The following is a 21,587-nucleotide window of genomic DNA, read 5'->3' on the forward strand; positions in this document are numbered from 1 at the left end:
GAGAACTAAGAGGAATTTATTTTAGGTAATTAAAACATCTCTAAAAACAGGGTTTTTTTTTTTTTTTTTGCTGCTGTTGTTACAATAAATAAGGAGTCTTATATGAGTTTTAAAATGTCTTTCAATGTAGGTTAATGACATAAAAGCAAGTCCGAAGTTAATTAAACCAATTCAATAAGAGACTAAAACAAATGGACCAAGTCTGTCTTTGGTTGGGGGTAAAATTTAGGACATAAAAGAACATAAAAGATGGCTTTCATGCTTATCAGGCCATGTCCTACATAAATTATTACAATTTTTTTGCATTGTCACTTTGAGATTAGATGGCAAAAGTTTCTGAGTTCAATCTATATAGAAAATCAAGAACATATTTTTAGTGGATTCCATTCAAAAGAGTATTCATTTTAACAATCAGTTGGGAAGGATTAACAGCCTTTTTTGAAAATTACGTTGCTTATCAAGAGTCCCCTCTGAATGGGCAGGAATCACTTTACATTTGTTTGGAGGTAGGATGAGGGAAGGCCTTCAAGAAGTCTGCCTTTGTAAGCAGTTCTGAATTTTCTTCAATATGGCAGTAAATGGACCATGAATGTCATCATTTTTGCTGGAAGATTTTTCAAAGAAAGCATTATAAGTATGCAAACACAGAGAAGTAGCTTAACGAAATCTTTAAATTACATAAATGTTAAGCAATATGGCGTTTTGATAATATTCTCAAAACATGCTGGATACCAATTGTAATCCCAGAAAACAGTGATTTCATCTGATGTATAGACAGACTCACTGGTCACCTTTCAGTTTTAATTTCAGAGTAGTTGGTTTTAACCCATTTTTATGGCAATAGGCACTATCAAGACCAATTATGTGTGGAAGCCGTTTGTAGTATATGCTAATGAAAGCATGTCATCAGTGCAAAGAAGGTGCTTACCTTGCTAATCTCGGTAACAGGTAAGTACATAGCTACTGAATCATTAACTTAAAGTTAATAACAAGTGTTGGGGAGCAATTGGGAGGCTGAGAAATGTGGTGTACAACTTTTTAAAAGATAAATAACACCTAAAAAGAGGTTCTAAAATATCAAAAGACTGCCGCTAGGGATCTTGACCTTATAGTACTTTATTAAGATGCTTCAACCAGGAGTTAAGCTCCATGTTAAGTTTATATCACTCATTCAATAATCAATTCCTGACTATACAGTCAAGGTAAAGGAAAAAAAATCCTCAATAAAAACAGACATCTTAAATTCTTCATTTTCTATTTCCTAGAATGTGATAGAGAATCTTCTATTCATGGCCATCTTGCAGTTTCTGAACCTCACCTGCTCTTCTTCAAGAACATTAGCACAAGCAACAGGGCTCATAATTTTTAAGAAGGAAATAGTTGTTGAAAATTAAAAAAAACAAGATGATATCATTTGTGAAAACTAACGATTTTCTTTAAACAGAAGTTAAAATTTTATTATGGGTGATGTGCTGTGGAATTATTCCTGAGACGTCAAGTGAGAGTTCACAAATTAAAAAATCTTAGAGCCTAGAGTAAGCAATTTTGTGGGCAGAACAATAACTGCATAATTTATTTACAGTAGTAGTTTTTAAATGGTTAATGGGTTTAATAGTAGTATGTGTATTTTCTTCATGATAAGAAGGTAACCTTTAATTTCTACTTAGCAAAGAAGGGGAAATTTTAAAGTAAAATGATTCAGGCTGATTTATTAACATATACAAAACTCCAAAAGCTTTAGAGAGTAGGTTTACTTGCTATAGTAGTTCAAATTATCCTTGATTTCTAGTGTGTAATTGGCATATGAGGGATTGCGTGAATTGATTTAGTCAGAGACTTGCTTACCATGCTGGATAGTTTGGAATTTAAATAGAGAATTACCAAATATGTACTTATTTTAAATATTTTAAAATATTTAAGCAGGAAAATATAATTGCATTTTGGCAAGTGGATCCAGAAAGCAGAATGAAGAATGTATAGAATGGAGGTAATTCAGTAGGATGCCATTAGGACATTCCTGGAGAACAATTTGTGATGGTGACATGTGAGGCGATTATTGTTGAGGTGAAGGAAAGAAAAAGGATTGAGACCATTAGAATAGGTTACTCAGTGATTAATCTGATACTCAAGATGAGGCATCAATGATAATTCCTAGGCTTTTGTCTTGGGACAGCTGTGATATGAATGTTCACATCACCAAGATAAGATAAATAGGATAGGGCCTGTTTTGGGATTTGGAGAAAGGGTGAGAATGCTGAGTTCAGTGCACGAGTTCTGGAGTGGTGCTCCTTGGGTTCCAATTCTCGTTTGCCACTTCATAGCCATGTGACACAGGAAATTTACTTAACCTCTCTGTTTCTTAGTTTCCTCATATACAAAATGGAGATAGTTATAATATTTATCTTATGGTGTCACTGTGAGGATTAAATAAATTCACACACATCATTACCAGTAACCCCAACCCATTCAAACTCTCTATGTGCTACCCCACTCACTCTCACAATCTGACACTAATAACCTTAATTTCAACAATCTTGGAATCAACTCTAATCCAAAACATATCCTTCCTAACACCAATTATTGTACCTCCCTCTTCATGTCATTACTTCCCGCACCTCCCAGCTTAAACTCCATGGTCACTCCTTATACTCACTCTATTGCATATACTCTCAACTCCATAGCAACTCTCTTTTTAAAATATATTTAGCAAAACAGACTCCTCATGGGTAGGCTATGCCTATTCTAGTCCTAGAGCTAGAATGAAACTGGAGAAATAAGATTGAATGTGACCAAATATATTCATCTAGGCTTACTGGTCTTATTCTAAATTTATGATGATTAACATGTGGCTGCTCATTACTCCCTGCAAATCAAATGGTATTTCCTTGATCCATTAAGCTCACACTTTCCTCAGTGTCTGTTGTGCAACTTCTTCCCAATATTCAAAGGTCTCATACAGTTCATACCACGCTTGCTCTCAGCAATGACCTCAGGTAACTATTCTCTGAGAAAGAGAAGTAAGCATCACATATAATTTTGTTCACTGATGCCTCCTCAACAGTTACATTGTTCTTTTTAAAATATAAGTCGGGGGATCCCTGGGTGGCGCAGCGGTTTGGCGCTTGTCTTTGGCCCAGGGCGCGATCCTGGAGACCCGGGATCGAATCCCACGTCAGGCTCCCGGTGCATGGAGCCTGCTTCTCCCTCTGCCTGTGTCTCTGCCTCTCTCTCTCTCTCTCTCTCTCTCTCTCTCTCTGTGACTATCATAAATAAATAAAAATTAAAAAAAAAAATAAAATAAAATAAAATATAAGTCGGGTCATTCCCTTTTCTGGTCAAAATCCTCTAATGGCTTCCAACCTCACTCAGAATAAAAGCTAAAGATCTTACAGTGGCCTAAATCACCCTACAGGATATGAAAATTTTATGACATCTTGGACCTTCTCCTCTCTTCTTCTTCTTCCTTCTCACTTACGCCCAGCCACTAATCTCCTTGATGGACTGCAGATAAGACATTTTTGTCCTGCCTCTGAGTCTCTTCTTGTCCTTCCTTGGTGACTTGTCTGTGAAGTTCCATCCCTACATAGTCGTGTGGGTAACTCCCACACATTCCTCAACTCTTCATTCAATTATCCCCTTAGACATCTCTTTCTTGACTATCCTTTTCATAACTACAACCCCAACATTCCTTCTCTTCTTTTCCTGCTTCAATTTTGTATGAACCATGTACAAAATAATTTTATTATTTCATTGTTTATTGCTGGAATGAAAACTCCACCAAAAAAAAAAAAAGGATTTAATTTAGCTTTTACCATTTTACCCCACCACCTATAATACTATTTGGCATCAACTAGACACTCAATAAATACTTGAGGAATTAATGAATAAATATGCCTAGCACAGTAGCTGGTAGGGTATATGTGCTCTCTATAAATGAGCTACCATTATTACATTAAATAAATATAATAATACGCTAGGCATGTAAGACAAGATGGCCCTTCAAGTTGCAGCTTTATAGGTTTGCGATTCAAACCTATGGATGAAGGATGCACTGAGTATAAATTAACATGATAATGAAGTCAACGAAATAAATAAGATCCCACTGGGAAGAGTGTTAACAGTGAAAAGCTGTGACATATGAGGGTTGAGCAAAGGGATGCACCAACATGGAGCAGGATGAAGTCATGAAAGCCAGGAAAGATAAAAAGGAAGCATCCAGAGAAACAGAAGAAAGCCCAGGAGAGTGTGGTATAATGGAAGTCAGTAAAAAGTAGGCATTCATGAAGGATGAAGTGGTCAATAGTGCCAAATATTTTAGTATAGGTAGTACTAAGGATATGATAAAATGGCAAATGTTGAGATGCAAATCATGATTAAAGTTGTAGGAAGATTTAATGATTGAAAATAAATCTTCAGAATCAAGATTATTTAAAAAATAATGAGAAGGTTTTGTAAGATTGTTAGAAGACCAGCATATTCATGTAACACATGTTCTTTACCTTTGATTCTCTCCAAGGAAGAAAAGATAGGATAATAAAAAGAATGCATCTCATGCTTGACTTTATCTGACAGAGGTTGACATAAATGGACCAAGGAAGTAGTCCCCTGGTTCAATGAACTGAATAGGGTTTAACCTTGGCATCTAGATGGTAGGGTGACATAATGAATTTCTTTCTACGGTTAAAATCTGAGATCAAGTTTGCATAAAACTAGTAAAATTACGATAATTTTAAACAGAATGTAAATATGTAAAACTTGTACAAGTCCTTTCTCTTTAAGACAACACTATGAAAGAATAAAATAACACCTAAATTCATCTAAAATGTAAAGTATTTTTATGCAGCATTCATTATTTTTAATTAATTTTACTTAGTGCAGGATGTCTAATGAATCTCACATGAAGAAAGGAAATTTAGAATTAGTTATTGCTATCCTCAGCAATGTGGAGGTATTTTCTTTTGCTCTATATTTGTAGTTCGAGAAAATGAAGAGTTTGAAATAATTTTTTAAATAAAGACATTTAAAATACAACCAGTATTTTACAGATAATTACAAAATGAATCACAAGTGGGTGCAAATTGAGTAATTTGATTAATTTCTAGGTTGACCTTTAGAAAAGTATTTGTCTAACATTTCTTAGCTGTTGTATTTTTATTATATCAAGCTAAAGTTCCAGGCACTTAATTTCCATGTCGTTTTAAAAATGCGAACTGCATTATGGATATAAAATAGTTTGTTTTGTAAAACAAGTGTTCACTTTAAAAACAATTTGGATTTCAAAATGTAATATGAATATTACCTTTGAATATTAACATCTCTTTCTATCAAAGTTTGTTCTTTAGTGGGTTACTTCAGTTATTCATTTACCACGTACATATTTATTTAATTATTTTGCAGGAAGTTAAATTTATTGTTCACTAATAAAAAATAAAATACACCTAATGGCAGTGCATAACTTTCTTCAGCATATATGTCCTCATTCTAGGTAGCCTCTGACCTAGATAAGAGAACTCAACACTGCAGATATATAATGTGCATCCCCAGCAAAATCACCCATAAGAATAACTTCATTATTCTGGGAAGCGAGATCTATAAAACATGTAAAATGTAGAAGTGTTCTGCCTATATAATTTCTGGTAAGTACAGCCTGACTAAGTGGTAAAGCCTGAGTCAGCTTCAGTTAGAGCATACCTTACTAAAACGTTTATTATGCCACGAAGAAGAAAAAGGAAATATTGTGGGCAAAGGTGTCTACTCCGCAGTAATGAGGTATTTTAGATCTATAGAGCTCTGCCTTGATCAATGGAAAATCAGCCCTGGAAGTATTTAGTGGTATAGCATACCAGTGAGTCATAGAAACCCCAAGTTATAGCAGAATGATGAGAAGGAAAAACTCACCAGCACTACTGGACAGATTGTGGTGGGTGGCAAAATATGGTCCTTCAAAGGTCCGCAGTCACATTCAGGTTTGAGATGAGAAGCACATTTATTATGCAGCTAGGGAAAGAGAAAGAAGACACTATCATTTGGCATGCTAACAGCAACTATGGAGCAGGTATTTCAACTGAGATAGAGCAAATGCATTAAAAATACATCAAAAACAATTCCAAGAACAATTAAGAGGATCATAAAGGGACTGATGTTACATTTGCCCTTATATATCTACCTTAAATACACCATTTAGCTACTTCTGTGACCCAGCCAACATATTTTCAAATTCTGAGAAATGTTTATATTCAAAATGTACTTTAGATTTTACACCAGTAAAAGCCTGATTTCTTTGACAAATGCAAATTATTGTATCTTCCTTTGCTTATCTGTTAGCATAATCTTGAAACCACTGTGCACTGTGGATGCTTTTTTTTTTTGACCCTCCTGTTTTCTCAAAGTCATTCCAAAGTGCACAGCTCAGTATGGGGCATAATTGATCCCATCATTAGTTTTAACTTTGTAATTCAATATGTAAATGCAACCAGAGATTCATCGCAGTAGGAGCAGGATATAAATATAAGAAGATGATTATGATTATAAAAATTTATCTTTATATTGTATTTATCAGCTCTACATTAAGTTAGTGTATAATCACATAATGTGTTATTTACTTTTCAACATGTATGAACCTAAACGGGTATTTTTATCCATCTTGGCCACAAGTTTAAATTAAGGTTGTTATAACATAGTACATTAAATAGTGATTTTCATTTAACTGAGGTGGTAGTTATTATTGGAATCATACAACTTTGCTAAAGGCATCTAGGGATTTCTCCCTTTCCTACTCCATATTGATTTAATATAAAATTTAATATAAAATTGTAAGACTTTAGAACAATTATACATATTAATAAAATAACATGTTTTATTCGAAACAAAAATAGAGCCACAACATTTTTCAGTTTTGAACAAAAGTCACTCCATTTAAGTCATGCTTACATTAATTTCCTTATGGTTACCTTAGTAAGCACTTAATTAGGAATCAAACATAAACACCTAACTAAAGAGTGTTGATTTATTATTGGTGATAGAATTCTATGGAAGGGATTTTTCTGTTGTCTTTCCATCTAAAAGATCTGTCATTACTAACTTCTTGCCCTGAGCTAAGGCTACTTGGGCTATGATGACTGCACATTAGGCTACATTACATGAAATGAAAGAACTTCTACATATTCATCCATAGTTATCAGTTGCTTCTCAGTGACATGTAAACTCCTTCTAAACCAGTGGTTTAAAAAAAATAATAATAAAATAAAATAAACCAGTGGTTTATATCTTCTTATCAGGCACTGCTGATCTCTGTCAAAGGCAAGAGGCATTGAAGATAAAGAAGTTCAAGCCACATGTGAAAAAAGAACTAAATAAATGTATGTTCTGATTTGGCAAGTGAAAATTTGGTGATGAAATATATCATTAATTTATTGGACTTAATCAGTTTCCTCAGAATAAATCACAGCTCTGGATTATTGGATTTAGACATAGTGGACAATGTACTTCTCAGAAAGGATGGTGAAGTCCTAACTCTTGGCACCTGTGTATGTGAACTTATTTGGAAATAAGATCTCTGTATCAAGATGTGTTCAAGTTCAGATGAAGTTTTACTGGATTAAGAGGATCCCTGATCCAATGCCTGATGTTCTCATAAGAAGAGAAAAATCTGGACATAGAGGGACAGAGATGGAGGGAAGAGAGCACATGGCAACAGAGACAGAGATTTGGTGATGCGACTACAAGCCAAGGAACACCAAGGTTTGCTGGCAACCACCAGAAGCTAGGAAGGCCCAAGGAAGCTTTGTCCCAGACAGCCTTCAGAGGGACTATGATCCTACTGACATCTTAATTTCAAATTTCTGGCCTCCACAGCTCAAGGAGAATAAACTTCTATTGTTTTAAGCTACTAATTTTTGTGGTGTTTTGTTATGGCAGTCCTAGGAAACTTATGTCTCAATCATAAAGAAAATGAACCAAACAATGAGTCTTGAACCTCTTCTGTACCAGGGTGTCACAGGAGAAAAAAAAACAAAAAACAAAAAACTTCTGCTTTTTGATCCTGTACAACTTCTTTAAAACTCAGGATACAGATTCCAAGAAGCCTCTAATTTTTAGAGGCAAGTTCTACAATAAAAATCCTCATGTGTACAGATTGAGAAAGTACTGATTTTTTTCTCTTGATTGAAGTTCGTGAAGCTTCACATATGGCTCTGGAAAGGACAGAGGAGCAGGGCACTCTGACTGCCAGCACTGACCACAGATATGCCATCTGAGGGCCTCAACCTCTTTCACATCTCCTTCCATATGTTTCCAACAACTTGTAACTGATATGGTAAATGACAACTCCCCTTTCTGTGTAGTCATTTGAGGGTTACCAGATGTAAGAAGAGATGGCCAACATAAAATGAACTTAATGACAGCTTCTTTCTTTCTTTTTCTTTTTTTTTAAAGACCTGTTTTCCAGCCAAAAGGAAAGAACTAATGACTCCAATTGAATCACACTTGATGAGCTGAACAGGGTATGTGTATCGGGGGTCACTCTTCAGATTTGGCTTTGAGGATTTCAGAGTATAAGTACCAAATAAAACTAGAATTGGCCTTTTTAGTTTATCTGTCTTGTTGCCTCTATCCCTGAGGTTTGTCCAGGCAGCTGAGAGACAGAATCCTGCAGGAACATGGGCAACGAGCAGCGTCTGTAAGAAAGTCAGTAAGTAAGAAAGTCAGTTTTACTGATGATCATCAGTAAAACAGAGACACAGGCGGCAGGAAACATCTCCTACCCAAAAAATCTATATTAACTAATAATGTGCAATGATATCTTATACTTTTTTTAAGACTAGAATCTGACAGCTATAAATATATTCGGGTGGCCATCAACACTATGACATTGTATGAAGCCCGAAGTATCAAAACTGAGGACACCAGGAACTATTGATCATTCTAACCATTCTAAAAGCTGTTAGTCAAATTTGTATAGTAGCTCTAGTTTATTCACCAAAATGCCGAGAGACACTTGAAGAAAAAGTGCAGAATGTGAAAGCAAAGAGTAACTTAAAGTTCCCAGTACTATTTATCAAGATTAAAAGTGACTATCATTTGGGGCACCTGGATGATTCAGTCAGTTGAGTGACCAACTCTGTGTCTGCTCAGGTCATGATCTCAGGGTCACAGGATCAAGCCGAGTCTCACTTAGAGCCCACCTTGGGCTCCCTGCTCAAAGCCCATACTGCTGGAGTTTCTCTCTCTCTCTCTTTCTCCCTCTGCCTCTGTCCCGCCCCCACTCGTGTTATACCTCTTTCATAAATAAATAAATAAATAAATAAATAAATAAATTTCTTTTTTAAAAAGGTGAGGATCAGTTTTTGCTGTGAACCTCAAACTGCTCTAAAATCAAGTCTATTAAAAAAACTGAATATCAAAAAATACAAGCCATATGATAGAATTTAAAAGCTCCTTCCCTCCTCCCCCCCCACCACAATCTTAGACTACTGGTAATGTTTTATTTGTTAATCAGATGTCTTCTTTATGAGGTGTTCATTTATGCAAAATTCATTCAGCTCTACCGATAGGATATTTATATTCTTCTGCATGTATGTTATTTTCCAATACAATTTTAAAAAAGAAAAAAGTGAACATAATCCGCAATAAAAACAATTTGCTTAAACCTGTCACCATGGCATTTTACAGACAAGCATGTAAGAAAAAGATACAGCTGAGTCCTTTTCAGTGTCAATAAGATGCTGAAGACTGAAAATTGCCTTAAAGATAACCCAGATCCCAAATCAGCAAAAGTGTTAATGCAAAAATCCTCATCAAGAATAGTAATAAACTAGAGCATTGATGAATCCTGCCTCTTCAATAAAATGGCCAACGGAGTCCCAGAGATAAGAAATCATTACCTTCTTTTAAGTGTTTTTACTTTCGTTCATGGCTGTCTGCATTTTTTAAGAGTAAGGAAGAGAAATCCTTAGGTCATTTTATTATATGTACAGAAGTTCTCTTTTGTATTAAGAGAATCAATCCTATATCTAGAAAATTCATAAAATATGAACCAGCTTTTCCTGGAAGTGAATTAAACACTTGGAAATAATTTCAGAGTTTATGACAATTTCCAACAGCACCTAATTTACAGCCAGATCTATGTTTATTGGAAAATGCTGTCTCAAGTTAGGAAGAAAAAGAAAATATGTGAGAGTATATATGTATGTGAATATGTGTGCGTGTGTGTGTATTTACAGGGTGGAGTTGCAAAAAGAGTTGGGGTACTATATTGAGAGGAAAGCACTGGAATTTAACAAGTCAAAGGAGTAAAAAATAGAAAATAAATTCTCATATGTATTTGGATTAAAAGACACAGAAGTCATTCTTCTGAAGAAAAACTAAGTGGCCTGATTTAAAGGAATACTGTTGGCTTATACATTCTTTCGTTTCTAACATTTTGCAATTTCAGGGTGCTGCTTTAATGCAGGCATTTGCTAAAGCATGAAATTGCTATTGGAAAGGCACTGGAAACCTTTAAAAACTACTACTCGTAGCCTAGTATTTTAGTAGCCCTACATGATACCAAACATAAATAACTCAGAACCATATTAGGCTTTCTTTTGTCAACTTCAAATGAAATGTATCACCCTCCTATCCTTATGATTCCTACCTCATCAGGGACATTTTACTACAACCAGGAGCAAATTATAATTTGTTTTAAATAGAATGTCAAGAAAATACACTCTCAGCAGAAATAGGCTCATGTAAACAGTGGCATTTTAGGATCAGAGAATGTAAGAAAGAGAGAACCAATGAAGATATTTAGCCTGGCTGATTGAATTATAAAACACAAGAAAATGGTTGCATAAGTGTTAGCAGATAGCTCACAGCCTTCTTAAAAGTTTTCTGTTTTTATTTTTTTAAGTGGTTAGATTTGCAACAGGAGATAAAGCTGTTTCCTAAGAGCTTAACTTTATATCTACAGGATAGCAGATTAATATAATTTCAAAAAGCACAAGTGCTAACTAACTAAAAATGGGGTGTTAAAATGAGTTCTTATCTTTAATATTTGTCTAAACTTACTTGTATACTTGATGCAGATATAGGTATTACAGGATATCTTTTAAAAAACAGAATTTAGGGCACCTGGGTGGCTCAGTAGTTGAGTGTCTGCCTTTGGCTCAGGGCATGATCCCAGGGTCCTGGGATTGAGTCCTACACTAGGTTCCCCACAGGGAGTCTGCTTCTTCCTCTGCCTATATCTCTTCTCCTCTTCCTCTGTGTCTTTCGTGACTAAATAGATAAAATATTTTTTAAAAAACTCAGAGTTTATGATATTCATCTAAATTTAATATTTAACATTAAGAAGACTAGTATAACAGTCATTAAAGTGAACTTATTGAGGACTTCCCCTAACCTATATACTCTCTTAAGCATTTTAGGTGATTAGGTAAAAAAAAAAAACACAAAAACAAAAACAAAAACAAAAACAAAAACAAAAAAAAAACGCTATTTTTGACCAGGATCTTGATCATATTGTAATCTAAAAGTGTGCACAACTTTAATATGCAGACATGAAACCACTGGAGAGAATTCACTCTTTCCTTCTGGTGTGGAACAAAAGTACAGAAAGTATTCAAAAGAAAAAAATATTCATGTCAAGGAAAATTTAAAGGAAGATACAGAAGTTAATTTGGTTTTTGGGGTGTAGTTAGAATTTAAGGCGGGTATACTCAAGGGAATAGAGTAAGCAAAGTAACAGGTAAGGGGGAAGTATGGCCTTCCCAAGGGACTGCCAACAGCTCTACACAGCTCCAGCAGGCTGTGTGTAGAAAGGAATAACATAGACGTCATGTGCTTAGGTTTGGTCTGATATTTGAGGAACTGAAAACCAGGTCGGGTAGGAGGAAGTGAGGGCTGCATTTATTATCACAGAACTATTATAGGGTGCTGAAGGTGGCATATGATAACAAACTCATATTTTCAGAAGATGATTCTGGAGGTGGTTTGCAGCCTGCATTATAGGAAAAGTACCTTCTGTTAGGGAGATAAGCCAAGAGTTTCTGACTCTAATCTAGTTAAGAGGTGCTAAGAGTTTGCACTTGGGCTGTGAATGATGGATACAAAAACTCAAATCCAAGAGAGATATTTTAAGGAGAAAATGTCAAGGCTCAGTGATAGGTTGAATATATGAGAGAAAGGTGAAAGACAAGAATAAAAGAAATTGACTTCTAACTTTATTTCCAATGACTGCAAGCATGATGATACCATGTCTGATAGAAAAGAGAGAGCTGGAATACTTTCTTTTTGTGAATATAAATAAATCAGCTTAGTCTAGGATTTAGTGAGATTCAAGACCACATGGTTCTGGATGATTTTAGAATGTACAGATGCTATTCTATTCTGACTTAAACTGGGCAACTAGATCCTTCCAGAGGTGAAAGAGAAAGGGCATGAATAATATTCATGGAATTCCTCTCTGAGCCAGGGGTTGGATTTTTGTGCCCTTATGATATTTTACCTTGTTTTCAGTATGATAATAATTGTCAATTACTGAACACTTATTATGTGTAAGGTTTTGCCCTAAACCACCTACATAGATTTTTCTTTTTTACTCATTTAATTCTTATAACAATCCTAAAAGATAGGTGTGGTTAGCTCCATTTTACAAATTAGGAAACTGGGACGCCTGGGTGGCTCAGCAGTTGAGCATCTGACTTTGGGTCAGGTCATGATCCTGGAGTCCCGGGATCAAGTCCCATATTGGGCTCCCTCTATGGGGCCTGCTTCTACCTCTGTCTCAGTCTCTGCCCCTCTCTCTGTGTGTCTCTCATGAATAAATAAATAAAATCTTAAAAAAAAAATAGGAAACTGCCCAAAACTTCTGATATACTTGGCCCAAGATTACACAACCACTATTCTTAGTTGTTGGACAGTGAACATATTAAGAATCTGGTCAGGCCGACTTTTAAGACTTAACCCATTTCCAAAAGTAATACATAAAAGAAAGCAGTGACATTGGAAAAAACCTATGAAATGAAGCCAAGTTTCATTCTCTTTGTTTCTCTCTGCAATCTATTCCCCACACATTCCATTCATATAGGTCTTCCTAAATCTCAGCATTGCTGGTGCCACAGCCCATCTCTTTCACAACTTCTGCTAGATACTTGCTATATTAATAGAACCTTCTGCGAAGTATGAAGACCTAAGAAAGTAGATTCAGTCTGTTTAGGCAATCAGTAGTAGTAGGTAAGTACTGGGATGGAGAACAGATCAGTTTATACTAAAGTATTCATATAATGGTTTAAGAAGAAACTATATATTATACTAAATTGATAAATATTCTGAGGTAAATATATTCCATCTAACCTAGGTACAAAATCATTAAATTACTAAATGTGTTCTTAAAATAGCTTACAATTAATAAACCAAAAGTGCATAGAGGATGAATTTATTTTTGAGAGAGCTACATATTTTTCTGGATATACAAGAACTTCTTTAAAAAATTATGCAAGTCTTGTTTCATGAACTAAAAACACATAGGACTCCTAGAGATCATGGTTTGTGAAAAATAAGGCTGAGGCTCACCAGAAAGCTCTGAACTTTGCAGAGCTTAGTAAGAGGGTATCCCCCCTTTTTTTTTTAACTCTTCCTTAAACCCCTCAGTGCTCCTTTGTTTCCTAAACAGAACTAAAGGATTTAAAGACATTTATAGTTTATATTGTGCTCTGCAATAGTGACAAATAAAATCATCTTCATGTATACATTGAACTTTACTTAAGAATGTGAGGGTCATGTTGTCTGAATTGATTTGGATGTGAAATACTGAAATTTTTTTAAAGTACAGTTTATTCAGAGGTAACACCCTGTTTCCTACCAAAGAAAGGCCCAATTTCTTTTGAGGGGGTGGTGGAGCAGAAGGAAAAGGACAGGGAGACTTCGTGCTGAGTGAGATTCATGATCTGAACCAAAACCAAGAGTCTGATGCTTAAACAACTGAGCCACCTGGCGCCCCAGGAAGGCCCAATTTCTTTCAAGGTTGAGGCCAAGATTAAGATCAAATATAAATGTACAACTGGTAAGTGGTCAAGGTAGCAATGCAGATTTATGGTATCACACATAAGAGGATCATTAAAATATAAGAAAGAAAACTAGGAAAACAAGATGGAATATAAAACAAAAAAAGAATTTCAAGATTCCTTAAATATCAATAACAGATTCCTAACAATGGTAACTTCAAGTATAGTCATTTCCATAGAATGGAAAAGGCAAAAAGATTTAAAAAAAGGAAAGGAAGAGATCAGTCAAATAAAATTCTCGGGGTGACTCAGTCAGTTAAGCAACACCTTCAGCTCAGGTCATGATTCCTAGGTCCTAGGATTGAGCCCCACGTTAGGCTCTATACTTTGTGGGGAGCCTTTTTCTCTCTATGCTTGCTTCCCGCTCTGCCTGCCACTCTGCCTGCTTGTGCTCATGCTCTCTTTCTCTCATAAATAAAATATTAAAAAAAAGAAAATTCTAGAAGCTCAAAAGCTTTTGTATTAGGAGAGGTAGCAATGCATACTTTAAGAGTATTCAAAATGAATACACATTTGGGGCACCTGGGTGGCTCAGTGGTTGAGCATCTGCATTTGATTCAAGGGGTGATCCCAGGTCTTGGGATCAAGTCCTGCATCAGGCTTCTCACAGGGAGAAGAAGCCTCTGCCCATGTCTCTGCCTTTCTCTGTATGTCTCTCAGGAATAAATATATAAAATCTTTTTAAAAAACAAGTACACATTTAAAACACATTAATTTTTTGAGAAATAAAAAAGAAAAGAAAAATAATAAAGCTAAGACATTACATTTGAAATTTTTGAAGAACTGGAAAATAATTTGAAATAACAAAGGAGAAATAAATTATGATAGTCTTCAAATTCAGCTTTTGCTAAAGTAAAGACAGAACTAATTAAAGATGCACTATATGAAAAATAAGGGAAACAGGCTTTTACAAGATCTGAAACAAAAACTTATTTTTTTTAGATGTTTATGGTATCACACATAAGAGGATCATTAAAATGTAAGAAAGAAAACTAGAAAAACAAGATGGATATAAAACAAGAAAAGAATTTCAAGATCCTTAAATATCAATAACAGATTCCTAGCAATGGTAACTTCAAGGATTCTTTATAGATGTTTAGCAAAAATACATATTTTATAGATGTTTAGCAAAAAAAAAAAAAAACAGACTAATATAATGTGCACAAAGTTTCTAAAAAATTAAATAGTTGTGGTCTTCCTCAAACCGAGGACTCAACATGTTTAAGTAATCCATATGTGTAAATTAAATCATTGTTAGACATTTTATTATAACAACCAAACACTTCAAAAAATAGAATTGTCTTTCATAATTGAGGAAATTTCAAATGTAAATGTAATTTAACCAAGAAAGAGCTGAAAATGATTGAAGAAAATGTGTTCATTAAAAAAAAATATGTAATCGTATTTTTGAAATGCAAGTCATAGTTTGTTTTTCTCATTATTCTGTGTGTATGTATATGTGTGTTTAAGTAAAATTGTAAATGGTTTATGGGAAATGGGGTTGAGGGGCACTACGGAAAAACTTACTTAACTGAAACACTGCTCCCTACTGTTTTGATTCCATAAAAGCAAGAACAATTTCTCCTATAACAAGAGTGCTGACACACTAGCCGGAAAAATAAAACAAAATTAACGTGTATGCGTGTGTGTGTGTGTGTGTGTGTGTGTGTGTATAAGGGGAATCAATCCCCTAAATATTTTTGTACTATATTGTAAAAATGGCATTGTAATTAACTTCCAGAAGTTAAACACAAATAACTAGCATTACCATCTAACAACTGCATTTATTCCAGAAGTTATTTGAACCAGGCATTGATAATTTTGCAAACTAAGCAAAGTGCTAAAATTTCCCAGAAAAGACCTATTCATCTCTTCTTTCTCAATTGTCAACATCACTATAATGACTACAGTTTACATCTATAAACACTATATGTAAATACCATATGTAAAACCTTACCCCTCAACTTATGACATAAGTGAACAAGCAAAGCAACAACATGTCATGAAGAAGGGCAAAATAAGTCCTTAGAAGCATCCAGAACTAAAATATGGACCCACTTGCATGTCCACCTAATCATGTGGTCAATAACAATTTGCTCTGTTTTTCTTGGTCATAGTGTCTTCACTATATAATAAGTCTTTGGATCATATTATTCATCCAAATAATTTTGTGTTTAAAATAAATTTACAACATATAAAATAGAAATTTCTTCCAAAATAGCATCAGGGATAGAGGGAGAGTTGAATTCTACTCAGAATGTGTCCCATGCATGTCACCCACCCCTAGCCATGGCTTCTCATCACCTTCCTGATAACTCCTAGAGCTCCGTGTAACAGAAATGGAATTTGCATGATGGTATAATCTCTAAGGCTGTCACCAGCTCTAAAATTCTGGATTCTGTGAAGACAGATCTGACTCTAGCTCTTATCCCTTTGAGATATGCATGGTTTTATGCTGATGTAGTCTAAAATTCAGGATGATCATCCAGGGTAAAACTCTTGGAGAGTATGGGATACACAGTCTCCATTGTGCATGAATGCTAGAGATTTGTTTTCCGATGTTACTCACTGTGATCTGACACCAAACACAATGCAGTCCTGTCAGGCCCTGGTAACATTTAACCGTTTTGTGGCACTTATCACATTTGGTTGGGCAGTTACCTTCAACCCAGTAATGATGCATGACCTAAAATAAAATAAGAGCATTGTGATAAGAAGAGGCATCCATAAACACCACCCTAAGAAAGCAAGCAGAACCACACACTTACATCAGTGTTCTTCTTGGACTTCACATAAGTCTTGATGCAAGAAGGAGGCGCTCTAGCCACACAGCGCTCATGGACTGTGTACTTGCAAACTGAAAAGAAACATGTACACACATTCAGAGCTAATCCTGGGCCTGATTGCAATTTTATAGGGAAAGAATGACATTAACAGAACCTCATTTCATATCCACTGGTCCCTAATCAATCCAATCAGCTACATCAAGAAAAAGTCTAAGTTGACTGTTTTTACCATGGAATACAAAAGGCCAATTAGTACAGGAAATATTATGCATGTGAAAAACCAAGACTCTTCTATCATGGCATAGCAGGAAATGCTTAATTAAATCAGGCCTCACTCAAATTTTTCACAATAATTCCCAGATGACAGAAATATTAAAGACAAATTGATGACTGCCAAATGGCTTGGTATCATTTGCTAGAAGGAAGAAATCTATATTTTACAAAGTATAGGCATGAGAGCAGCTGGAGGGCATGGAAATAAAAGCCCACGAGTTTATGCTATTTTCTCTATTGATTTATCTAAACCTTAAATGGCTGATTAGTCCATTTCCAGAGAGTAGATTTCATCATGCATGCCAGGCCTTCAGTATAAGTTTATCCCCCATTTTGCCATCATGGTACTGTTTGTCCAAAAAGAACAGCCTTTTCTGAAAGACTTCTAAATGTATAAATATACATAGATCAAAAACTAAAGAAAAAATGATCATGTAGCCTTCTCAATAAAACAAAAACAAACCACTATATAGAAATAGAATGAAAAATACTAAATCCACATAATATTCATATTGTAAAACTGTTCCAAAATATCCACATTTATAATTTCCTTTAGTGACACTGAGAAAGAACTCATACTTTGTCTTCTTTTCCATATTGGTGATAATATTGAGTATTGCATTTGTCACACTTGTCAGTTAAAATTTGTGAGCAAAATTCTCACACTCTATATGACATCATTCACATTATTTGAGTTATCAGTTTGTTTCATATGCTCCTATCAATAGAATCTACCATGAAAAAATCCTTTACCTTAAAAACAACAAAACTTCAAAAACAAATTACTTCTTTTATATGTAAAGAATGTTCTAGCATAACCAGCCTTTCAAATGTGGACACCAGAAACTGCTCTCTGAAGTGACATATTGTGATTTCATATAACTTTATTAATGTCACCTAACCATGGTTAATTAATATCACTAAAACATGGTTTTAATGTCAAATAATACATCTGAAAGGAATTGAATTCTCAGATATACTTCCAAAGAAGCTGCTACCTAAAAATAATATCGAAAAACTATATACTATATGGAAGCCATGTAAGAAATGCGATTTAATACAAATGCACAAATAGGATGTGTTTAATAAATGATAGTTTCAGTAACTCCACACATAGCAGAAAAGGTGATGAGAGGACAAATTGCTGGGCGAAGAGAATGTCCTACTTTAGTGAGGAGGTCACAATATCCCCTCTGCTTTAACAAGGGCATTAGACAATGTAAGATTTCTCAGGCATAAATCTTGTTTATTTAAAAATACTTTAGTGATTTCTATAAATTAGTTGTTACATAACCTAGCAGAAATTTCTAGGGGGCAGTATTCACTCAACAGAATACAAAGAAAATTGCAAAGATAAGTGTACTTAAGTCAAAATAATGGTCACAACTCATGAGCAATCCTTTGGGTTCCAATATCCACTAATCTTATAGGAAGGCTTTCCTCATGATAGCATTAAAAATCATGTGCCTGAGGTGTCAGATTAGTTTGTATTCTTAATCTGAATGCAAATTAATAATCCTTAATTCAATGGTTTCTTAAAAGACCTAGAAGAATTGGCTCATTATAGAAAGACAATGTGAATAAAGTACTTGAAGAGGAAATAAGAAATATGAGTAAGATATAAATATAAGAAACTGGTGGCAATTTTCATAATAATTCTAGAAAAGAAATGAGACTCACATGACAATGGACACTATAATAGAAAGAAAATGGCTAATGAATTGGAAAATGTCCCTAGCTTTGTTCCAAGGGGAGAGTTTCCTAAAACTGAAGAAAATTAAAGCTAGAGTGACCTAAACATTTAGGAACATACTGCAGGGAAACATAAATTCTAGGTACAGGAAGGGTCAGAATGATTTCTTAGGTCTCCATCTACAAATAGGACTATTCCATGAAATCAACCTTTTCCCACTGGAGGTGATGACATCCGGGCAAAGCGAGTATACTCACAGGAACAGCAGAGGCCCTGCTTCCCCACGCCGATCAGCATGTTCAGGCAAAGATTGCAGTAGGCAGGTTTGTTAAAGTGCTTGAGTCGCCACACATGCTGTCCATCATCTTTCACGTTCTGCACAGGACGTAAGAGAAACAGATTTCACTTAATGAAATAAACAGTGGAATATGCAAGTGCCAATAAAACTCAGAGCTGGACTGAGGCATTTGAAGACAATCTGTTATTTCATCCCTGACTTTCTCCAAGATCGCCAAAGAGTCTAGAAAAACACATGTGCTCTAGTGGAATGAGATCCTGCTAACAAATCTCGGATACTATAGCAACGCATGCATTCTTGTCTAATGTCAACAGTCCAACAGCATGTCCCAAACCATCATAATGACCTGCCAAACTGAGCACTCCCAAAGAATGGGGGCACGTCTGCCTCCCTTTTGAATATTTTATCCTTAGCACAATTCCAGAAGCAAATAAATGAATAAAGAGAGAGAAAACACTCTTCAGTGGAAAACCCCGACAAATAAAAAGTTGGAAAGAATGTTAACCCTTGCTTAGTAGTAGGAATGTGCAAAGTTCATGATGGTGGGGTCTTAAAGGAGGCAGAGAAATGGGACCGAATGGGATGGGAAAGAACAATACTTAAAAGTAAGTTATTGGTGATATTTTAAGACTTCAGTTGGGAATTACTTACAGCTTATAATTTACAATGGTATTCTTTTGTAGGTCACAAATTGCAAGTTTTAAAAGATAAACTTTTTAGGGATCTAATTATATTATCATGTTACTTGTTCCTGTTTTGTAAAATGTGATTTTAATCTCATAGAAAGGTGCTATAAGATTAAAACTGTATCACTGTATTTACTTATAATAATTACTATGGTTACTTGCTGCAATAAAACCTTAGGTTTAAATTAATTCACGTTTTAGCATAACAACTATAATTATGATTTATTTTTCTAAGTAAAACTATATAATATCATAATAGCTACTTCTCTAATAGGTATTTAATTACATCTATATTGTTCAGATTGAAGTAAAATGAAATAATATGATGCTCATGAGTCTCTTGAATTCCTTGCAAGAAGGTCAAGATACTAAATGAAGTTATTATATATCTTTTTCTGCATTAACATGTAGTCCTTGTATACCATCACCAAGCTGTATCAAACTCAGATTAATTGAGACATCACTTACTCTATAGAAACCATTATAGGACATGATTTTTCAAGTTAGCCTAGTTGTCATATTTTTCAGAATACATTCACCTAATAAAACTGTTTGATCACCTACTGTGTGCTGAGACACTAATACAATTTCTGTAGTAGTGAGACAGCATAAACATGTCCAGATAATTTAATTTCCCTTCATACTAAAATATTAATAATAATGCTTCCTGACCAGCTTTTCCTATTTCTAGTCAAGAGATAAAACACCAAATCTGAAGTACTTGATTAAATCCATAGTAACTAATTCTTACATTAGAACTAGAAATGTCAAATTTGCATCATAATATGAAACATTAATGAAAATGCTTCCTGGGAGATAATTCTCCATGGGTGTCTTGAATTTCTGCACATTTTGTAAGCAGAAGAACTGTCATTTTTTCCAGGCTATTTTTTCAAAGATATTTGAAAAACAAACAGCCTTGAGCAATAGAGATGTACCTCCCTCCAGAGGAGAGGGCACGTTTACTTACTGTCCAGCATAATAAAAGTAAACTCTCCTTTCTAGGAAAAAGTTAAGCAGGTTTCTTTACTGCACATTATAAGAGAGTTAGTTCCACCAGGCCAAGGGTTTCAAGCTCTGATGCTGTGCACAGTGATTCTTTGGGCAATACTCCTGATCATCCTTGTGAGACTCTATATACCAGGAGAACCGGCTCAGACATGCAGCTCCTACATCTTACTTTGCTATAAATAAAGAAGTCCTTTGCTTCTGTCCTAGGTGTCTCCTGTCCTCTGCCATTACTCATGAAATGTTAGCAAGCTAGCTTGTTATCTTACAAGTGGGGTGACTCTCAGACTCTTCACAGTTCTTGACAATGCTCAGATTTTTTTTTTTTTTTTTTTTTTTGGATGAAAGACTAACAAGCTCTCAACAAAAGCAGTTATGTAGAGAGTGTCATGGAGAGGACATCAGAAGACAGTGGTGTTTCAATTTTCTTCCACAACTTAAGAAATAGGTTTTATAGTAATTTCTGAACCCAGTTCTGGTTTGTTTGAATCACAAGATTTCTAATATCATTATTATGTGAATGGACCGTTTTACATATTTGTTTAGCATTGCTCTATTTTTCAAACTGCCAATATGTTAAAATTTCTATTCCTTCAGATAAAAATAAAACATCCTGAGTGAAAAGTTTAAGTAATGGGGTTGTCAATTTAATATACAGATAGGGAGATAGATATAATATATAGATACAGGTAGATAAAATCAGCTTAAACTAACATTCCTAAGTGAAAAGAGGGAAGGGGAAAATCTAGTTTTCATATGTATTACTGTTCTTATAATCCTTGTCATTTTATTTTTAAATGA

General features: G+C 34.8%; 1 protein-coding gene across 15 annotated transcripts in view; it reads right to left on the reverse strand.

The window, feature by feature from the left end:
- Positions 1 to 21,587, reverse strand: part of DGKB (diacylglycerol kinase beta) — a 694,527-nt gene that overhangs the window by 470,068 nt on the left and 202,872 nt on the right. For all 15 annotated transcript variants that reach the window (XM_072764436.1, XM_072764448.1, XM_072764442.1 and 12 more), the window contains 4 exons: positions 19,052 to 19,169; positions 16,811 to 16,899; positions 16,612 to 16,728; positions 5,899 to 5,997 (listed from right to left, as the gene is read on the reverse strand). In XM_072764436.1, coding sequence (XP_072620537.1) covers positions 5,899 to 5,997; positions 16,612 to 16,728; positions 16,811 to 16,899; positions 19,052 to 19,169 — 423 coding nt within the window. The remainder of the gene's footprint in view (positions 1 to 5,898; positions 5,998 to 16,611; positions 16,729 to 16,810; positions 16,900 to 19,051; positions 19,170 to 21,587) is intronic.

The sequence above is a fragment of the Vulpes vulpes genome, chromosome 7 (genome assembly GCF_048418805.1).
Source record: "Vulpes vulpes isolate BD-2025 chromosome 7, VulVul3, whole genome shotgun sequence".
In the NCBI taxonomy this organism is placed as follows: Eukaryota; Metazoa; Chordata; class Mammalia; order Carnivora; family Canidae; genus Vulpes; species Vulpes vulpes.